The sequence below is a fragment of the Tympanuchus pallidicinctus genome, unplaced genomic scaffold (assembly GCF_026119805.1).
Source record: "Tympanuchus pallidicinctus isolate F22 unplaced genomic scaffold, pur_lepc_1.0 scaffold23, whole genome shotgun sequence".
Classification (NCBI taxonomy): Eukaryota; Metazoa; Chordata; class Aves; order Galliformes; family Phasianidae; genus Tympanuchus; species Tympanuchus pallidicinctus.
The window spans coordinates 741,330-763,154 of NW_026294740.1; the positions used below are offsets into that span (position 1 = coordinate 741,330).

The 21,825-nt window shown below is 51.3% G+C and overlaps 2 protein-coding genes across 19 annotated transcripts in view; one reads left to right on the forward strand and one right to left on the reverse strand.

Moving 5' to 3' along the window:
- Nucleotides 1–5,144, forward strand: part of MAP2K4 (mitogen-activated protein kinase kinase 4) — an 84,503-nt gene extending 79,359 nt beyond the window's left edge. For all 7 annotated transcript variants that reach the window (XM_052688181.1, XM_052688183.1, XM_052688186.1 and 4 more), the window contains 4 exons: nt 306–383; nt 1,333–1,481; nt 3,145–3,190; nt 4,193–5,144. In XM_052688181.1, coding sequence (XP_052544141.1) covers nt 306–383; nt 1,333–1,481; nt 3,145–3,190; nt 4,193–4,306 — 387 coding nt within the window. In that variant the 3' untranslated portion in view covers nt 4,307–5,144. The remainder of the gene's footprint in view (nt 1–305; nt 384–1,332; nt 1,482–3,144; nt 3,191–4,192) is intronic.
- A 5,955-nt stretch (nt 5,145–11,099) lies between these two features.
- MYOCD (myocardin) overlaps nt 11,100–21,825 on the reverse strand; it is a 221,651-nt gene continuing 210,925 nt past the window's right edge. For 11 of the 12 annotated variants that reach the window (XM_052688160.1, XM_052688154.1, XM_052688155.1 and 8 more), the window contains 7 exons: nt 21,627–21,802; nt 21,086–21,211; nt 20,317–20,591; nt 19,814–19,967; nt 17,494–18,447; nt 14,257–14,314; nt 11,100–13,628 (listed from right to left, as the gene is read on the reverse strand). In XM_052688160.1, the coding sequence (XP_052544120.1) occupies nt 13,060–13,628; nt 14,257–14,314; nt 17,494–18,447; nt 19,814–19,967; nt 20,317–20,591; nt 21,086–21,211; nt 21,627–21,802 (2,312 nt within the window). In that variant the 3' untranslated portion in view covers nt 11,100–13,059. The remainder of the gene's footprint in view (nt 13,629–14,256; nt 14,315–17,493; nt 18,448–19,813; nt 19,968–20,316; nt 20,592–21,085; nt 21,212–21,626; nt 21,803–21,825) is intronic. The other variant, XM_052688156.1, reaches the window with a different exon arrangement.

The following is a 21,825-nucleotide window of genomic DNA, read 5'->3' on the forward strand; positions in this document are numbered from 1 at the left end:
GATCTTTTGGATATTTGAAGGCCTGATAACATGAAGACGTCACAGAATCATAAAGTCACTGAGGCTGGAAAAGACCCCTGAGATCACCACATCCAGCCACCATCCCATCACCGCAATGCCGGCCAAACCACATTCCTCAGTGCCACATCTCTGCAGGTCTGGAACACCTTCAGGGACATGAGGTGTTTCTCTGTTGGGGTTGAATGTTGTCCTGGTGGGATGAACTTTTGTTTCCCAAGTTTGCAGATGTGTCTCGTTCTGTCCTGCGTGGCGCAGTGCTTGAATGTTACTTCTTTCTGTTCCAGCCGGAAAGGATAGATCCCAGTGCGTCCAGGCAAGGCTATGATGTCCGCTCAGATGTCTGGAGCTTGGGGATTACATTGGTGAGTGAGCAGGGCTCAGGCCCTCTGCTGCAAGGCAGTTCCCTGCTGGGTGTCACACACTTGGCAGTGTGACAGAGCTGATTGTTGTCAAATGTGCTCGAAGTGAAGCCCGGCTCTGCTGCAGTGAAGCATGTTATGAACTGGGCACCTCCTGGCTCGGAAGGAATATAAATCCCTTCAAGGCACATGGCTTGCCTGAACCCCTGAGGGTACGTTTAGCTGCAGCCATAGCCAGAGGTAGAGATGTGAGCTGGGAAGAGGTGCTGGGTTGTAAATGAATTTGGTCTTCAGAATCTGATGTGAGGAGGGATGGTGATCGTGGTGGTGCAGAAGAAGCACCCAGCCTTTGTAAGCCTCTCACAGCCCTGGTGTCTGGGGTAATCCAGCTGTGCAGTTTGTCAGTTAATCCTGGTTCCCAGTTGCTGATTTCTGACTAACCACAACACTGCAAAATGCAAACACTGATTGCTTGAGAAGTTTTCCCATTCTCGGGGTGGTGAAGTAGAAGAGAAATCAGAAGCAGTGAGTCAGTAGCTTCTATCAATGGGCTGCCCTCCCTTCAGCCGTTTTAAAATGCTTGTTTTCTCGGGATCCCTTTTCCATGGTGGTTATTATGATATCTGGGAAGGGACTGGAGGATTTTATTTTCACCTTCTGAAGTGTCTTTAAAAGACCCTTGGTTCATTTTATAGTCAGTAGAGGAGAGACATCGACCACATGAAAGTTCAGCATAGCTGGGTTAAATATTAGCTGGGTAAGTTAGGACACAGTCATGATGTAGGTAGCAGAACTCCTTGTCTTTCAGCTGAACTCTCAGCCATAGGAGATAAGAGGGAGAATCTCATCTTAATTTTCCTTTGGGGCCTTCAGGCTCCCTGTAGAGATTTTGTTAGCCTGAAAGGACTTGGGATTGTGTAACCTATCTGCTGCTGTTACTGTCTTCTTGCAGTATGAGCTGGCCACAGGGCGATTCCCATACCCCAAGTGGAACAGTGTGTTTGACCAGTTGACGCAGGTAGTAAAAGGAGACCCACCACAGCTGAGTAACTCAGAGGAAAGGGAATTCTCCCCAAGTTTCATCAACTTCGTCAACTTGTGGTAAGTGTTACCTACTCAAAGCACTTGGAGTTGGATTTTTTTGTCATTGCAAAGTATTTGTCAAGTCATGTGCCAACACTTGGTTCCATGTTCCTGCACCAGCAGGGGGTTGAGGATTTTATTTTCACATTTCTCTTCTTTGGAAGGTGATGGGAGGTTTTTGAGTTCTTTACTTTTTAAGAGATCTTTTTTCTATATTTTCAGTACACCAGAGAAGTGAAGGGTTCAGGTTCAAAGTGGAACAGGGTTTGGGTTTGGATTGTGTTGTCTTTCAGAATTAGGAGTGTTCAGAATCCAGATTCTGTTTTCCAAGTGTCTGTAATAAGAGCTTCTTACTGCAGAAAATGAAACATCGAAATGGTTTTCATTTTTCAGACAAAAACTGTGTGCAGAAAAACTATGTATCAGAAAGTCAGTGTTTCTTTCCCCTGCCACATTCAGTACAGGCAATAGAAGGTTTCCCACACACTCCTCTGTAGAGTCGCAGTGTCGTAACAGGGTGCTAAAAGCAAGAGCTTGCTCTCCTGCCCCTGTTTATGCTGTTGGATTTGGCTCCAGATGACCCAAGAGAGGAACCTGCATGGCATCTGTGCTGAACAGCAGTGTTTGGAAAAGTGTCTCACTGGTCCATTTGTCCTTCCCACCCATTCACAGCTCCCAGGGCCTGCTGCTCTGGGACAGTCGCAGTGCACAGAGCATGGAACAGTTTTCAGTCTGTTTTTTGCTTAATCTAGTTTTGTGAAGAGTTCTGTTGGGATATTTATGGTGTCCTCATAGCAACGCTGTAACAGACATTTTTCTTAGTAGCTTTGAGTTAAGCACAGGCTGATGTTAGTAAGCCTGCAGGTGAAGCACTACTATTCCTAAAGGCTGTGCTGGTGGTGAGTGATGGCACTGATCCCTGGGGCATCACCCCACGAATGTGCATTTAATAATTTCTATTTCTGTGAAGAGTCAGGAAAAATGACAGAGGAGTCGTGCAGTCTGTGCTGGTTGTGATAGATCTGCAAGAAAAGGTTATTTCTGCTAATGTTAGAAAGTTGAGGGAGCAGCGGGTGGCTGGTCGGGCCGTGTCTGTGTGCCCAGTGCTGTGGGGCCTTTGGTGGCCTCTGCTGCCTCCTGCTGTCCCACCACAGCCCGGCTGTGCCCCGTGCTGCAGGCCAGGAGCCAGAGAGCTGCGCCTGTGCTGGGGAGATGGCAGCTGCATGGCAAGGCTGCAGTGTAGAATGGTGGAATCCCTGAATGTGTCGGGTTGGAAGGAGCCGTTAGGATCATCGATCCAGCTCTTTGTTCTTGCAGGACCACCCAAAATCGACCCCATTATTGAGAGTGTTGTCTGAGCTCTGTCTGCCCACTGCCCTGGGGGCGACAATGTGGTTTAGCTCGCAGCTCTCCTCGGCCCATCCTCAGTGGGGTTTGTTGATCACTATGGGTCTGTGCTCATGCTAGATCTCCACCCCTATGCGGAGGGAGTCTGGTGATGACTTGCAGCTTGGAAAGGGTGACTTTTGGAGAAAACCACGTTCCTGGACTTGAATGATTTGAGATGTTCTCAGTTCCTCCACAACAACTGTAGATTCAGTATCATCTGCTGTAAAAATGTATGTTTAATGTCTGTAACCTCAGCCCTACCTTTTCCTAATTCTCTTTCTGCTTTCTTTAGCCTTACAAAGGACGAGTCCAAAAGGCCAAAGTACAAAGAGCTTCTGGTGAGTGCAGAGCATGCTTGCTGAGCCCAGCTGCTGTGGCTGTGCGCAGCACAGAGCAGGGCTGGGTCACATCTTTGTGTCTTCTCAGCTGATGGAAGCGGAGATTTAGCTCTGCAGCCTGTAGGACAGCACTGCCTCCCTGCCACCCTGTCAGGCTTGTGTGGCTCATATGATGGCCGAGATTGTAGGTGTCTGTCCATAAATACCCAGTCCTAGGAGCTGGGTTAAGGTGGAGGTGCCATATTGGAGTAGGTTTTCTAACCAGACATAGTTGACCCATGTGGTCTCTGAAGTGTGCAGGATTGGGTAAGACATGTAGGGTGTGCCCTGCAACTTCTGCCTTGGCTTGAGGTCTCGGCAGGGGCACTCAGAAGCCCTGTCAGATTGCTGTCACACGCCACTGCCTCCAATCTATGAGCTACACTGCGAAGGAAGGTGGTTGGCTGGGCTTTGGGGTTGGATAAGTCACACTTGGCAGCCACGTATTTTTATGGAACTCTGTGCATTGGGAAGCCACGCCTGCAGAGAATGGGGGAAACCTGTCCTGGGTGCCTGATGGTGTCGGTATTGTAGGAAGGGAGTTTGCCTGGTGTCCTGGCCCGCAGTTACCATGTCATTATTTCCCAGCTGCTGTGCTGGGCAAACCCGAGGATCAGAGTTCAGAACGACTGTTTTGGGATCCTCACCTCTTGTTCAGCCTTCCAGGTCGTGTCTCCCTGTTGTCTCTGTCTCTTCATTGCTGAAAAGGCTGATGATGAAGTCTTTAATGAAAGTATTTCAGTGTGTCTCCCGTGAAGTCTCATCCCACCTCTTTACTGCGTGTTTAAGATAAGGATACCTCACACGCAAAAAGCCACGGACCAGGCCAAGTCCTGGTGTCCTGCACTCACTGCCAAGCACTGGGGTCTTGCACCAGGCAAGTCCATGTGCTGTGCTTGTATCTGGGGTATCCAGCCTGAAAGGCGAGTTTAGTAACCTGCTTGTTTCTCTATCTGATTCCAGAAACATCCCTTCATTCTGATGTATGAGGAACGCACAGTGGATGTTGCATGCTATGTTTGTAAAATCCTGGATCAAATGCCAGCAACTCCCAGCTCTCCAATGTATGTTGATTGATATTGCTGCTACGTCAAACTCTAGAAAAAGGGCTGAGAGAAAACAAGCTGTAAAGAATTTTCATCACATATTGCAGTGTTTTTAATGCTCGCCCAAACACCATGTGCAATAATATTGGTGTTATTTCCATCCTGTCTGTATACTGTTGTCACATATAAAGTGCATCCCTGTAATATCTGATCACACAGTGTTAGTGTTGGTCAAAGAGAGACCTCATCTGCTCTTTTGTGGACATATTCATGAAATGTGGAAATAAGTACATTTATTTGTTGACTGTGATTGGATAGCACCTAAAATTCATTTCTAGACTCAAAACTTGGAGACTCCTCAGCAGCTACTGGAAAGATTTTTCTCTCAAATTCTTCCAATTGTTGTTTCAAGTAATAATAAAAAGCAAACAAACAAAAGTTAGGCGTTGTCTGTCTGAACATTAAGAGACTTTGCCTGGAGGGAGAAGAACTTGCTTAACCAACAAGATGCTTTGCCTTCTGGAGCTAGAAAGGCAAAGGAGAATTTTATTCTTCACAAAGTGCAATAGATTTACTGCTATGAAATTCTGTTGCTTTACAGTCGCAGCGTACTTTCTGGGGACAGTGTGCTCAGCTGAACTTCCTGTTAAAAGAGAGATCATGTTAAATATAGTGAATATGTCTTTACCAAAAATATGTCGCATTGAAAGAGGCTAACATTAAACTATTCAGAGATGGGACATAATGTATTCTTTCTCCTTTTACCAAGCCAGCCACTCTTCGCTCTTAACTAGGCATCCTGTAAATTGTTACCTGGTAAGATAAGACCTTTGATCTGAAGAATTATTAAACTACTCAATTGAATTTAACCCGCTTGTGACCTGATTTATAGCTGCACAGCACTCACCGCCAGCTGGCTTTGCTTTGACTTCGACAAGTGCCATTCACAAAGTCTGTGGCTGTTTCAGTGAGCCAGAAACGAACATCTGCGATTTCTAGTCGATGTTTCTCATGCTCTTCACTGTCCCCAGCTCTGCTGCTAGCTCCATTTCCCTGCCCACAGCCCAGCCAGCAGCACTGCCACTTCCTAGCCCCGTGTGTCCCTAACATGGGCAGAGCTCAGCAGTTCCTTCTCAGCACTGTGCAGGATGGCTCTCCTGCCACGCTGAGTCTGTGCCCATTTACTGCTGCAAATGTGATGCTCTGCTTGGTTGGAAGCCTTGTTCGCCTTTTGGCTGATACCCTGGGAAGCTCATGTTGTTGAACTTTAAAGTGAACCTTGCTGAGAACCTTACAAGGTAGCAGAGATGAGGTCAAACACCTGGGTTTTCATTTGGCCCAGCAAGACCGGGCGAGGTGTTGGAATGGCACTGCCCAGGGCTGTGGCTGCCCTGTTCCTGGAGGTGCCTGAGGCCACGCTGCAGCCTGAGCTGGTGGGCAGCCAGCCCGTGGCAGGGGTTGGGACTGGATGAATTAGATCAGCTGTCATTTTATCTTCTAAATTTGGCATCTTTTTCAGAGATGATTTTTGAAGTTCTGAAAACTTTTTTTTTTACCCCTCTGAACTACTGCAACTCTCAGACATGCAGTAGCATGCTGGGGATCCAATGGAGGCTGTGATTTCCAGTTTGAATTGTCCACTTTTCAGCACTCGATACGACTTTGCCAAAACGCGAGCAGCCCACGAGAAGCTTTGGCAGAGGGATGGATGTGCAGAGCAGCAGGAGTGAGATTTGCCCGGATGGGGCTTCGCACTTCGGTGCCACCGGGATGCAGCAGGATCCAGCAGCGCATCCTGCCCCTGCTGCTCGGCTGGGGAAGCGCAGAGCCCAGGCCACGCTTGTGAGCACCCGGCAGAGGGCACACAGCGCTGCGTCTCCAGCTGCGCTCGGCTGAAGCTGGGTGTTCCCGGAACCCGGGCAGCGCTCCTGCAGCGCCAGTGGGGCAGCGCTGAGCTGTGCAAGGAAAAAAAAAAAGCAGAATGTCCTGCAGTGAGCGGTGCTGTGGTTAAATCGGAGCACGGTCCGTAGCGTGGCTAAAGCAGTAATGAGTCGGAGTCAGGCGTGCGCAGTGCAGTGGCACCGCTGTGCAGAACACGTTTAACATGCATCGATTTCAGCTATTAAGGGTGCACCATTTATTGCGTTGTATCTTTATAAAAAAATAAGTGTATAGTGTTCAGAAGCTGTGAAAGAACTGTACATTGTGTACTCTGCTTACTTTTTTTTTTTCTTGTACCATAGGAAAAAAGATGTATAAAAATGATCACAAAGACGATGTGCAGGGATGTTGCCTTATTGTCTGTAAAATGGAGCTCAGGAACATAACTGCTTCACAGAGCTTCAGAATATTTTACCCTGGTTGGACTTCCTTCTCTATTTAAGATATTATACATGGATCAGAGTGTTTATGTAATAGTTCTATCCTTTTGCCTGCAGGTCAGTTGTAATAAAAATAGGATGCGACCGTGCCCTCGTTATTTTCATTGTGTCAGGTCAGGCATAAGTGGGGAGATGTGTTACAAGCCGGAGAAATCCCTGACTTCTAGCCCTTCCTCTGGGGGAGGCGGAGGGGCAGAGGTGGCTCAGGACATCTTGTCCCTGTGAGGAGGGCCAGTGGCTGCACCACAGCCTGGGGAGAGGGCAGCGATGCTCATGGCCTCGCAGGCTTCTTGTATGTATGGGAGAGCACTCACTGTCTGCAGCATCCAGATTTAAGAGTCCTGGGTAATTTCTACTACCAAGCCTCTGGGTGCTGGCATACGGGTCTGTGCCTGGAGGCCTCAGAGGACTTGGAAGCCTTCCAGGTGAGTGAGCAGAACTGGACCCCATAATCAACCCCACAGAGATGAACGCAGTGTTGGGGAATGGGGCTGTCCATTCCTGTAACGTCAAACTGACTCGATGGGACCGAGGTTTTGTTGAGAGAAGAACAAGAGCATGCTGGCAGTGATTGTTGGTCATATCACAGCTCAGTTCTTAGGGACTGGTGGAGTAACCTGGCATTGGCTCTCACCAGTGCCTTCACTTGAAGGGTGACAATCTTGTCAAGAGAAGGGAAGGCAGGCAGTGGAGCCAGAGAAGGACTTGCGTTGGAGATACACAGCGAGAAAGACTTGAGGTGATTGAAGTCTGTCAGCTTAAATAAATTCTGTGGTTCTGACACATCAAGGTTGTTCTGGAAGGTTCCTGTTCCTAGCACAATACTTGGGACATTTTTGGGCTGCTTGCTGTCCCCACTCTTCATCCATAACCCAAGATTCCAGATTCAGTGATTCATAGGCAAAAGTTAAAACCCACCAAGCACTGGGGAGCAAGGTCAGATGCTGCAGGGCCAGCTCCTCCCAGCTCCACAAACATCAGTTCTGTTCCTTCTGCACCAACAGCTGCCTCTGTGTGCTGAGGTTTGCTCTGGAGGAAGCTGTATCAGTGGACAAGAAACCGAAAGAAACGTGGCAGAACTGAACTGGGCATCCCCATGCTTTTCGGGATGCAGAGGACCCCGCTGATCTCTTTCCCTCTGTGGCTGTGTGGCATGTAAGGACTGTGTCGTCACCTCAGGTTCTCCCAGTTGCCCCATAGAATCCACGCTTGAGCTTTTTTCCTGTTGACTCACTTGGACTTCTCTGCCTCCACCAAGGGCTGTTGTCATCACATCATTGCTCACATGGGATGAGAAACCTCTGACCCCACATCCAGATGCATCTTCTGTGTCTTGGACAGGACCTGTGCCCGAGCGCTGCTGCTGTTGCTGTTGGTCTGAGCCTTGAACCAGTCCAGCATTCCTGGTACAAGTGGGCTACAATGGCTACCTCCAACCCTGAAGTTGGGAATCCTCCTGCAGATAACCCAACAAGGTCCATACGTCTCAGCTCTTGCTTTCCCTCTGTACCATCGCATGGACTGGAGGCTGCCCCAGTTTCTGTACTCAGCCATGGCTGAGGAGCAGCTCTAACTTCCAGGCAGGCTTGGAGCCACCAAGGGCTGCTGTCATGCACAGTGGCCCAGTCTCACAGTTCATACCACTTCGTCACGTCTTTATGCCTATGTGCAGGGCTAAAGCACTCCTGATACCCTCATCAGGTACTATATAGCACCCATGAAACAGGTACTGTGCTCATTGACATTTACGATGTGTCTATGGGACTCCAAGACTCCAAGGTTTTGATGCGTTCAAACTCCTTTCTGCGTGGACGTAAGCAGTGTGGATGGACACGGACACCCTGACTACTTTATCTGCAGCACTTATGGGTTGTATTGTATACATTTCCACTCATCTTTGCTTCACCAGCCTTCCCCCCACAGGCACCACTTTGGAAAAAAGCTCAATTTTCACTGAATCTAGACACAAACCCCAAGTGTGGTCATTGCTGTGAATGTGTGAAGGGCCCTACGGAAGGTGGAATGGCTGCTCTGGTGAATAAGAACAGAAAGCAGCTCCTGACTTTTGCCATTTTGCTAAAGGCTGTGTAGATGGAAGCTGAAGCATAACTCCCTTTTCTGGTGGCCACTGTGCCACTGTTGTACTGGAAGTAAAATACAGAGCTGGCTGTCGGATGGGACCATGGACTGTCTCCCACACATCCCACCAAATCCCTCAATTCTTTCTCTGCTTTCTGGGAGGAAAAGTTGCTGCCATAGCCATCCATGGAGGTAGTTCCTCTCTTGGCCAGATGGGAATGCACCTTGATGGAGCCAAATAGTACAGCAACACCCCAGTTTGTGTTTGGCTGGATATTGTGAGAAGGGGAGGAGGTCCTGCCTGACCTTCCAAGGAAGACAGGTTTCTCGTCAGACTAATGGATTGAAAACCTATGTGCAGCACACCAAGCAGTTCTGCAATGTACTGGCTATAAATGGTTTGTCTTGAGAGGTTGTTGGGTGTTTATGAGGGCCACCACGTATTTGCAGAGCTGTTCATGAGCACTCCTAATCCTGCTGACCAGAAGGCACACTGAGAGCTCAGGGATCTGCAGAAGTAGGACCCAGAGTGCTGCTTGTGCCAGCAGACACACCTCAACCAATTGATGATGCTTTAGGAGTAACAATACCAAAACATGGAGAAAACTGTGATGGTTTTATTAGGCTGCTGTACCTCAGCCTTCTGTGTATGTCAGACCAATTTTCTAACTCCCTGCACCAGGATTGTGTGTCATCCCTTCCTTCCTTCCTTCCTTCCTTCCTTCCTTCCTTCCTTCCTTCCTGCCTTCCTGCCTTCCTGCCTTCCTGCCTTCCTGCCTTCCTGCCTTCCTGCCTTCCTTCCTGCCTCCCTCCCTCCCAATTCTGGCTCTCCACATCACAGTGATTTCCTGAAGACATTTGCAATTGATCCCAGTTCCAAGATGTTGGTATAAACCATCCTGAAGTGCAGCCAGTTCCTGGTTCCTGCAAGAATGCTTGCTCAGAGTGCGTTTCCAGTGAGAGGTGCTGGGACCATTTCCTTGCTCTGGCTCAGCTTGGCACTAGGAAGGGGAATTGCTTGGAAGGACTCATCCAATGGAGTGGGAGAAGTTCACATGTCCCTGGATAGCTCTTTCTTACTGCTGAGCAGCTCAGGAAGTGCTGAGCAGCCTCTTGTGAGGCCTCTGCTGCTGTAGTGCACCTGGGCTCCTTGTGGCCAGCTGGGAGCTTTGCTTTGGCTCGTTCAGCTCTAACAACAATTATCGAACAAGGGCACAACCATTACTTGCTTTGTTTTAGTTTTCTTAGAATTGTGTGATGTAACACACAGCTATGTATTTATTTTGCAACTAATAACTAACAATTATGAGTAGTTACTCTGTGTAGGAAGAGCCAGCCGTGCCCCTAGTGAAACACACATCGGTTGGACCTGAAATGACCGCACAGGGGGATCAGAGAGCCCAGAGCTGCAGGCAGCTCAGAGGTGGTGGTCACTGCTCACAAAGGAATGTCACTGGGGTAGAGCAAAGCCTTATACAAAGCCTTAAACAAAGAGGGTGTCTGTAAAACCCAGCATGGGACATCATGGGATCTGCTGCTCGGCCACAGCAGGAAGCAAAATCCCTGGGCCTTAAATCCCTTGGGAAGGGCTGTGTGGGAAAACCAGGCGGGCACAACCAGGGGTGCTGGCTCTGGAGCAGTGGAGCAGCGGGCACAGAGCAGCCCAGCACTGCCCTGCATGAGGGCACGGGGCAGTGGGTAGGAGCCCGATGCAGAGTTGGCATGGCACAGGGCTGCAGAGCTCAGCTCAGCCTACGGAGTTTATCACAATGGGATTTTTTATGCAGTGTATGGTTAAGAGATTAAAAGCCACACAGGAACTAGCTGGCACGTCACCTACATCTTTTCTGGTTCACTTTTCTGGATCAGTGTCTCTGGATCATCCCACATTTTAAGTCCATCCCCTGCAGGCAGGCAGGAAGCATCCTGGGAAAACTGTGAATTGAGGAGAGGTGTGGTAAAGCTGGACATGGTCATGAGTGGGTGAGGGGAGAAGGATCCCCGGGAGCACAGGGCCGTGCCTATGTCCGGAGGATTTGAGCCAGAGAGACCCAGGAGAACCCACAGACACAGGGGAAGGGCTGCAGGAGTCGCATACATATCTCCAAATACAGATTTTCCTTTCTGGGCAGCGTGGTCTGGTGGGTGACAACACTGCCCACGGCAGGGGTCGGAACGATCTGACCTTTAAGGGTCCTCTGACCTGAGCCGTCCTATGCTGCAGCCATCAGTTTGTCCTGAGGGATGGACACCCATCCCTCATCCATCTCCTTCAAAGGCAAATGAAGGTGGGGGGCTGGGGGGCCAATAGCTGTCCTGCCCCAGGTGGGTGGAATCGAGCGTGAGACTGCGAGCAGGCAGAGCGGCAAGGCAAAGGGGTTTTTAATAATGAAGGTGTTGCTGGTAACATAGGTAAGGAAATGTGCTTGTTTACAAGTTCGAAGCTGACAGCATCCCTTTAAATAAGGAAATACATTTGTTGAGAGGAGAAAGTTACCTGGAAAGCCCTGTACAACGGTGCAGTGTAGCAGCTAACACTACTCTGATTCAAGTGCTATTAATATTCTCCATGGAACGGCTTCTAAAAATTTCTCCCTTATAAAAAGGAATTAAAAAAAAAAAAACCAACGCAACCTGTGATTGTCTATCTAGCAGTGCACCGTGACCATTTGTACAATAGAAAAGTGATGCTTTAAATAGTGACTTAAAAGCTACCGCCGTGTTCTTTATACAGCATGCAACATCGCCACGAGCCAGGGACGCAGGGGCTGCGGGGCTGCATGGTGAGCCCACAGTGCACCTCACAGCGCCGCGTCACCGATGCGCTGTCCTTCCAGTAACACAAATATTAAATACACTCAGTCTGTAAATAGTTTAACAATCTCTGTCAGCAACAATATTTACTTTGGCAAAACCAGAATTGCAAAGCCGACGTGTCCGTCAAAGAGTCTGCAGCAAGTTCTTTGGTGGCTGCCAAGAAGTGAAGCGAAGGCTCCTTCTCGCTGGAGCCTGAGGAAGGATATTGCACAGAGACTCGCAGGAGAAATGCTGGTGACTTCAAACTGGAGGCATCACTGCAGGAGAGCATCCATCTCCGCTGGCTTCAGAAGAACGAGCTCCTCTAGGCTCAGTGATTCACAGCTGTTCTCCAGACAGCCTTGCTCTGAGCTGGGTGATGCCGGAGTAAACTCAGGAGAGAAGAAAATCGCTGCTGAGGATCAAGGAAGAAGGGAAGAAGGAAGCCTTCTGGATGGCAGAGAGCGGAGAAAGCAAAAGCAGATGCTCACACAAAATCACAGCCCTGTGAGGGCCTGCTCAGCCCTGCCCCATGTGCAGGAGGGGGGCTGCTCCTGATGGCCCTGCTGGGTGGTGAAAAGCTACCCCACACTGCGGCTCTGCAGGGACAGCCCCTCCAAAGCTGTGCTGTATTGTCCACATGACCTGCTCCTACCTTGGACCACAACACATTACCCATCTCTTTATCTGTACCACATGAGCTGAGCCATGCCAGCTCCACCGGAATGCCACATCCCTTCAACACCTGCACCTGCGGCCTGAATGGCTGCCTCCAGCATCCACACCTCTGCTCCAAGGACTCGGACTGCAGCCTGACTCAGCTCAGACTGTAGCTGGGACAGCTCTTCGGCTTTCGGCCCCCCAGACAGTCTGAGAACATCCCAAGGCACCACCATGAACACAGTAGGCTCCATCTCTCGCTTGCTCATACAGTTGTGCAGGGACTGAGGCGGCACAGCTCCGGGGCTTTGGGGGCAGGAGGAAGGGCACAAGGTGAGTCTGGCTGTACACAGGGGGCTCACTGCCCTGGCTGGGCAGAGCCCTCATGCCTCTCTGCTCCCAGCCCTCCTGACCTGGGCAAGGCTGAGGGGAGCCCTGCGAAATGGCAGGAGGGAGCAGGACAGCAACTTCTGTGTGCTTGCTTCCCTGTTGCTTCTCGAGTGAGCTCGCCTCACCACGTGGTTTTGTCGTGAGCTGCTCCAGTTCTCACGGGAGTGTCTGCTAAAACTGGGAGGAGAAAGATAAAAAGAACAAAAACAAAATTACAGACAACTGTCAATCTAAAGGAGTGTTGATAAAGGCACTTGGTATCCTTTGTGAAGATGTGCCAGTGGAAGGAAAACGAAGTACCAGAGCTGTTGTGCTGTCAGTTTGCAGTAACTGAAAATTCAAACAAGTTTATTCGCTGGGAAAATGGCTCCAGTTTCCCCTGAATGTGGCGTGTTAGCCCTACGTGTTCTCCAGCATGGTGGAAACACTGTGCTGGCTGCTGTGGGCGCACAGTATTCTGCCTCCACTGCCCTCCTATTCACCATTGCTGCAGGTGGAGGTCCATGCTGGTGTTTAAATTGAGATCAGTAACATCCAGGAAATCAATGTTGAAGATGCTGGGGCCTGCGGGAGTGAGTGAGCTGAAGCCAGTGGCGGAGCTGGGGGGGGTGAGGTCCAGCCACTCCATCGTTTCCCATGGAGATTCGGTGAAACTCATTTGTAAACCGGAGCCATCAGCAGGGGAAGGGGAGAGTTGCGTTTCCATGGGCGAGAGGGGAGTCTGTAAAATCTCCTGGGATGTGAGCAGTTCATCTGCGGCTTTGCTGGAGAACCCCTCTATCATCCCCTCGAAGTGGGACTCCTCTCCTCCCATCTTCAGCAGGGTGATTTCACCAACTCTCCCCAGCGGGCTGTGGGCATTCAGCAGGACCTCAAGGTGAGCATCACCACCACCTGGACAGTGCTCAAATGGGAGCTGGGTGGTGGAGACCTGTTCAAATGGAGCAGACGACTTTGGGAGCGGAGTGCTGGAGTTCCCTGTAGACACTGTTATCTGAGGTACTTTCTGGAGGCAGGACCGATCTTCCTTGGCGTTGGCTGGCATTTCTGTTCAACAAACAAGAGGGAATTGAGGTGTTCCGGCAGCCCTTGTCACTGCTAAGCAGGAGGCACTGCTGAGGCCCCTGAGCAAGGTTCTTGGGCTAGGCATGCCTGCAGGGACCCATACCCAACTCCATCCCTTTGGCATCACCCACCCATCCTCCCTGTGGGAAGCCCCTCGCATTCCCTTTTCCTGATCTCAGCTCCCCCAGTTTTGGAACCTGTCTCCAGGGCACAAGCACTGGCAGCTGTCCCCATGGGGATGGTCATGCATTAAGAAGGGCACAGGTAGCAATCTGCACAGGGGAGGGCACATCCTGCTCTGTGTGGGAGATGGCACTGGCAGCACTGGGAGAGGAGGGCAGCAGAGGCTCTGTTGCACACTGCCATCCTTTCTGAGCAGGTTCCCAAGCCTGGACGCCTGCACTGATCTCAGGCTTCTGTGGGCACAGGCTCTGGCAGGCTTTTTCACCAGCACAGGCCCCATGTGATTTTGGAGTCAATCTCTGGTGTAGGGCAGCAAATGAAAGCCATACCCAGCTCAAGCAGCTCCCGGAGGCACACCGAGAGCTCAGGGCCCTGCAGACCTACACCTGAGGGGAAGCCCTGGAGGGGTCAGAGAAGCAGTGCGTACCTCCGCTCTCAATCAGCACGTCCAGGAGTTCGTCCATCTGCTGACTTCGAGTCATCTGCTGCAGCAAACGGCAAAGAGGAGAGTAGAGGGCATTAGGAGGAGAGTCCCTCCGGCCACACACCAAGCAGGTGGCTCTGGACCCCACAAGAGATGCAGGGGTCTGGCAGTGGCATTCGGATGAGCACTGGGAGATCAAGGACAAGTGCAGCAGATCCAAACAGTGCTGCAATAGGCTCCCCCTGACCTGCAGCCAAGTTGTGCTCAGCAGCTGCTGCAGACTGCCTCTCCCCAGAGCAATGAGGACACAGATTTTCTTGACCTGGCACCTAGCACTGACACGTGCCTGCTCCCACTCTCTGCACTGGGAACAATGAAACAGCATCCTCTTCTCCCTGACTGCAGACTGGAAGAACTGCCCACACATCTCGCAGCCAGCATAAGCCAGTTTTCATCACTGTCAGTGGTATTGCTCCATGTTCCTAAAAGCACCATCATGACTGACACTGAGGCTGCTGGCAGGCTCTCACAAGAAGTGATGGGTTTGCACGTGGTGGAGAAGGTCTTCCCCACAGGAGCAGCACTCCAGGAATATGGCTAAGGGCAGCAGATGGTCTGGGGTGGGATTTTACCAATGGGCTACAGAGGGTAGGTGAGGTTTCTTGAAGAGTGGCTCATGGGTCTATTTGTCACATAGCACTGAACACCCCAAAGAGGAGTGCCCCTGAGTTTTGGGGCATTTGTGTGGCGTGTCAGGACCCCAGGCAACTTCCACTTGCACAAACCCCATTTAGCATGGTGTCTGACTGCTCTGTGACAATCATTTAGTAGCTTTCCACGGAAATGCTGCCTCTTATTGGAAAAAGGCCTGTAATCCTCAGAGACCCCATAGAGGGTTGTAGACCCTGCAGCTGCCTTAACCACTCTGCACCGCTCTGCCCTGTTGAAAGTAAAAATCATGCAGTTACCTGCTTTATTGAACCCTGATAGGGTGGAGGCTGCTTTCTCTTGAGAGGGCTGTGCTTGACTTACAGAAACTTGGGGATGAAGCTGAAAACTTTTGACCTGCCTGTTTAGTCATCTACGTGGGGGAAATACAGGGAAATGGAATTGATGCACAGGGAAAAGATTCTGCTCCTCAGCATGCAGGATATCTGCATCACCTTAGCTGAAGCCAGAGCAGCACCAGGAAAACTAAGGGTGTTGTAGGTCAGATCAGCTCACAGTGCCTGGTTTCTGGGCAGGAAACAGAGGGGGAATAACTCCTTGGGTGAGCTCTGAGGACCCCAGAAGGATGCAGAACCATGAGCATGGTTCTCCAGAACTCAGCTCAGCTGTAAATGTGCAGAGCAAGAGAGAGAGTGGCTGTATCCAGGATAGCAATGCTCCCCAAGCCACAAGCTGCCTCTCACCTCCTTCTTTTGGGGACCTTCTCTGTCACCACTGGTTTAGGGAGATCTCAGGAGCACTGGCAGGGCAGACAGCCCAAAAGAGTCACTGCCAGGCCTTCCCCTTGCCCATGCCAAACAGCTGTGCACTGGTGCCAACTTTTTGCTAGGAAGAGGCCATCCCTTTCCAGGAGGGTCCTCACTCCTCACCCGAAGGTCTGGTTCCTTCTAGCTGCTGTTCTTCTTTGCCTTCAAGCCCACAGGTGCCCTTCATGAGGAAAGCCCAGGACAGTGATTTCACAACCAGGATGAGCAGCAGGACACTGCAGAGTCACTCCCTGAGCGTGCCCCTTGTGCTCTGGCAGTGGGGAAAGAGCTGGAGGAGCCCCTGAGGTGCTGTTCCTCCTGCTGATGCTCAGTGTCTGTCTGTTTGTTCAGAGCAGCTCCACTGCCTCTCTTGGAGTACTGTTCCACAGGGCTGCAACCCACTGCCCACTGCATCACAGTGCAGCTCCACTGCTTGTTCCACCTACAGCTCTGCATACCACCGCCTGCCCCCCTGCAGCACTCTCTCTGCCTGTCTCACCCCTACAGCACTGCTCCTCTCTGCCCATCTCACTGACAGACCAACTGCCTGTGTCCTGCACATCACTGTCCTCATGATAGGCTGCATCCTACTCTGTCACCCTGCAGCCCTGCCACACTCACACAGCACAATGCTCCATGTGCAAGCTGTGGGACTGTAGCTCAGGAGCTGTCCTGTGTGAGTACTGGGTGTTTCACAGTAGGTGCCATGCTGCCCCAGGTAGGGTGTTGGGATGAAATGGGGCTGTGATCAGTGGCATTTATTCTACTTTTGTATGTTGGCAGCACGTGCCCCTTTACAAGCTTTCACACTCATCCTGAGGGCTGAATGAAGAGTGGAGACACTGAAAGGGCCACACTGCTGTGCTAGTGGCCTGAGGGGAACAAGCCCCTGATTGCAGATCCCAGTGGCAAGTCCTGTTCTATTGCCAAGAAAAGGCTTTCCATATGATTGGGAGAATTGCCCTCCTTCAACTCAGTGGTCAAAATACACTGTTGCACTGCTAGCAGATGCAATGGCTTAGCAAGAGGTTGATGAGCACCGCTGCACTGTGGCAGGGTTCTCCCAGGAGAATAGGGACCTCCCAGCAGCTGAGGGAGCTGTGCTGGTGGTTCCTGATTGTGGATTGAGCTGTGCCAGGACTCCATGGGGCAGAGGGAGCTGTGCCAGGGCTCTTTGGGGCAGAGGGAGCTGTGCCAGGTCTTCCCCAGGTGGAAGGAGCTGAGCCAGGACTCCATGGGGCAGAGGGAGCTGTGCCAGGGCTCCCCTAGTGGCACAGCAAGCTGAGCCAGAGCCTCCCCTGAGGGGAGTGAGAGATGAGCTAGGGCTCCTTTAGGGCAGAAGAATCTGTGCCAAAGCTTCCCCAGGGCAGAAAGCTGTGCCAGGTCTCCTCATGGCAGGGGAAACTGTGCCAGGACTCTTGCAGGGCACAGAGAACTCTGCCAGTGCTCACTTGGGGCAGAGGGAGCTGTGCCAAGGCTCCATGGGGCAGAGGACCTGTGATTGGCCCCCCAGGGCAACTGGATGTGGAGGCAGCAAGGCTCTCTAGGAAATGCCCTGCAAAGGACCCTGCGGTGCCATCAGCTTCCAACCCATTCTCCTCAGCTATTCTGTGCTCCTACAGACAGCTCATCGTGTTCCTGCCGCCCCCTGGTGCCCATCAAGGTGCCAGCACTGACAGAAAAGAGCTCGGAGGCGTCTGTGCGAATGCCCACAGACCCGTGCGTGCTCACCACAGAGATGACAGCTGGGGTGCTCCCCACTTACCGATGCAGTGCGAAGGCAACTGCTGGTCTGGGGTGATGCGCTGCGCCCTTCTGCCTGTGAGCCGGGGGACACTGCCAGGAGATAGTGGCTGTTGGGGGACGGCGGCAGGCTGATGTGCTGAGGGCTCTTTGCAGCCCCGAGTGGAGAGTGCTGGGGGGAGCACTGCGGGCTCAGGAATGTCGAGGAGGTGATGGTGCTTTGCCCCACGGGCTCCAAGCAGTGGCTATTTACAATGTGAGACAGCTGCGGCACCCCACAGTTACTTAACTTATCCGAGCTGCTGGCTTGGCCTTTCAAGGCAGTTTGTTTGGATGCAAACGGGCAGCTGGACACTGCATTTTCTTGCTTGATGGGGACACTGAAGAAATGCTGGGAGGGCTGTTGTTTCTCCTCAAGGCCATTGCTTCTCTTTCGCTTCTGCAGCTGCATCCTTAGCTCTTCTACCTGCCTCTGCTCTTGCTGCAGCTTCCACGTCAACTCATTGATGACCTTCTGCTTCTCCACCAGCATCTTGTCTTTCTCTGTGTCAATCCCTTCCAGCTCCAGCTGGATGCTCCCTCCATTCATGCTGCTCATCAGGCTTTCCTCAGCACTACCATGAACCGGAGATGGCTGAAGACCAAACTGTGGAGAAGACATGGGCCCGTCGTTGAATGTGTCTGGCAGAGAGCCACTCACAGAGAGGTCGGAGGAGGCTGGAGAGATGGGTGGAGTGGAGCTGGTGCTGCCGAAGTGGTAGAAGCCATTTGACAACATGCCTGTGGAAGACTGCGACTGGTAATTTGACAAGGTGCTTGTTGGAGTGACTGGAAAGGTGACAGTTGTGATCTCACTGAAATTTGGCACTGCATTGCTGCTGCACTCCTGGAAGGGCCGCAGCCGTTCCATCAGTGCTGTTTTGGTACCTGATACAGGCAGGCCTCTTATTCGGAGCTGCTGCCTCAGTTCTGACACCTAGAAGAAAAGTCACCAACAATCATTCCCGATGCTTTCCCTTGAAGGCAAGTGCTTTAGAAACCTGACATCACAGGTTCCCTGCTCTGGCTCCCCAGGTGCTCAGTCACCACACACAGCCCTGATCACCATATATTTTACAGGACCCTGAGCCTTCCTAATGGGAAAACCTTCCTTGTGCTAGAAACTTACTGCTCTCCATGAGCCAGCGGAGGTCTTTGGGCCATGGAGGTAAACTAGGATTCCCTTGATAGCAGTAAGTTTCCATGAGTGGAGGACTTTCAACACAGCCCAGGAACAAGATGATGGCATTCTTTAGCTCAGACAACATGACTGCATACATTTGGAGCTAGATGCCTCATGTTCAGACATCTGAACCAGGCTCAGGTATCTAATCAATGTTATCACTGTCATAGAATCATAGACTCACAAATCATAGAATAGTCTGAGTTGGAACTATCCTGTGAGTCCAACTCCTGGCACCATGCAGGATTACCCAAAAATCAAACCCAATTAGGAGTGTTGTCCATATGCTTCTCAAACTCTGTCAGGCTTGGTGCCACAATGGCTGCTTGGAGAGTCTTATCCACCCTCTTAGTGAAGAACTTTTTTTCTATGGCCAAACTCATGTTATTTCTATCTCATTTTATTTTCCCAGCTAATAGTGACAGAGAAATCCATTACCCCAAGGTCTCTGCTTCTAAAAAGACTTGGTCTTTCCTATGGCTGAAGCTCTACTAAGAAACCCCAATCCTTTGTGCCCTTGTCTACGTGAGAGGTTTAAATACTACTCAGTGTTCACATTTGCAGTCTCTGGAGATACCTGCTTGTGCAGTGAGTGGACCTTGCCTGACTGCTGGCAAGGAGTTGCAGCATCATGGTCTCAGCATGGGCAATGGCTGCAGAGAAGCTGAGTCACTGGGTGGGTGTGAAGGCCATGCTGACCTATTTTCTGTCTATTCTGTTGGCAATATCCAAGATATCCACCATAATACTACAGAAGCTGTGGGATCATGAGCTGTCAGAACAGCAACACAGATTGTCCTCTAGTCCTGGACCTAATGTCCTGGCCTGCAGCTGTCTCAAGATGCAGGATTTGCTGATACATCCACTGGAGCAGTGCACACATGTGATGCCCACATAGGAGCAAATCCCTGCTTTTAGTTATTGCCACCCTGACCAATTCCTGCTCCACTGTGCTGTACACCTTGGTTTGCTCAGTGTGGTGGTGCATGCTGGTCTGTAACATACATTCAGTCCCTGTCAGCACAACCTGCATTGTTGCACTTACAATGCACAAATAAGAGTAGCAACGAACATACAGGCTATAAAATTCTGCTCCTGTGCTGACAAAGTGTTCACTTACTTTCAGATCATCCAGGTTAGACGGCAGAGGGCCTGGCTTGATAGATGAGACACAAGTCTGGCCTGAAAAGGTGGTTTTCACAGGAGAAAGAGGGGTGCTGCTGACAGAAGTTGATGAAGCATTTGAACTTTTGATCATTTGCTCATTTGATTGCCTGAAATAACAAAGGAGATACGGGGTAACAAGTCTGCCCTCTGGGGACTCTGTGCCCATTGCTATGATGTACCATCTCCGTGCTCCTTTGGGGCTCTTATCCCCTGTATGAGACCTGAAGGACTGCCAACCCCGAGGAAAACCAGTTTGGGCTGCAAGGAGATTGCTGGTATCCTACCAGCAAGTCACAGGTTCCCCAGCTAGTGCACAAAGTCAGAACATGTTTTTGGGAGGTTGCTATGTTTCCCTTACATGTATTTATCTCCAATGCACTGGCACAAGTGGAAATGGGAGAGGAATGTTTGGAGGGAGATAGTACTAAGCCCTGCTACTGGCACATCATCACTCACTTTATCTGGCCTTGGTGCATCCCTGGGTAGTTGAAGTGCTGCTGCTGTTGCTGCTGTTGCTGCTGTTGTTGCTGTTGCTGCTGGCTGAGGATCTGGAGCTGCAGAAAGAGCTGCTGCTGCTGGAGGAGTCTTGCATATGCAGAGTCCATAGGTGGAGGGGACTTCTCTGCCTTCTGGTCTGGAGGGATGTACTGGTGATATTTCAGCTTCTTCACCTTTGGCTTGGTGTCCTTGGGCTTTTTGTGACGGTTCTTGCTGTCACTGGATGATTTTGACTGTTGGTTAAAGAAGAAAAGGAATTAGCTGAGAGAAGAGCTCTTGACATTCCTGTGGGAATTGGGAGGCCTGGATAGAGCAGGGGCAGGTCCTGCTGGCACCCTGACAGCCCAGCTCCACGAGCAGCTAATCATGCACGTGAGGAACTTCTCCAGGGCAACATCTAATCCCAGCTGTGCTGAAGAACACATGGGATGGAAAAAGGCCTTCCTTGCCTTGATAGTATTTCTGCATTACCTTATATTTCCAACTCCCAAACCCAGGGAATGTTTCCAATGTAGGAACTGAACAGTCAACTCTAGCAAGTACCAAAACTCTACCTTTTATAACCACAAAATGGGATCCATCTCTCCTCATTATTCCAGACCTTTAAGACCAAGCCCTCAAACTTCCCAGGCACACGGGGTGCAGCACATGGGTACTTCTGGCCTGGCTGTGCCACCTGCCCTGCAGGTATTACCTCTCCCAGGGAGTGTGGATGTGCAGACATTACCTTCACCACAGAGGGCACTGGGAGAGGTGGGCTGTCCTGCCCCACTGCTTGCTTGGGGCTGTTGCACTGGCCGCTCTGGCCTGAGGCAAGCTCCGCTGTGCTGCACTCAGTGCCACGGGGGTGATCCTGGAAGGGAGAGGTGCAATGTGAGAGGGAACGTGGGGCAGGCGCGGGCCCTTTGGACCCATTCCTCTGCCCAAAGTGTTCCCAGTTCGCCAGGATACTTTAGGCCTGACCTGCCGTCTCCTATAGTTCACCTCAGGGCATCCCAGTCCCTCCAGCTCCCACAGTCCTCCCAGCCTAGAGCTCATCTCATCCCAGTGCCCCTTAACCCAGCATTCTCATTTCCCCCAGTCCATCCCAGTTCCCTCAAGCCCAGCTTCAGTGTTGCCGCCTCACTGCCCTCCCAGTTGCATTCAGTGCCCCAATCCAGCCCTGCAGCCCCTCCATCCCCCCCGGCCCAGCTGTGCCCTCATACTGGGGAGCCGTGCCCCCGCCCCAGCAGAGCAGGGAAGCGCTGCTTTCCAGTGGTGCCACCCACCTGGGACGGCCCCGAGGGGGCCGAGGGCGGCAGCTCGGAGGATTTGGTGCCTGCTGATGACTCTGTGGAGCCCTGGGAGTCCTCGCTCCTGGCCTGCTCTGGGGACAGCCCGTCATTGCTGCTGTCCTCCTCAAAGGCAAATGCATCAGATGGCTTGGAGAAGTTCACCTGCGTGCCTGCCAGGCAAAGAGAGGTGGAC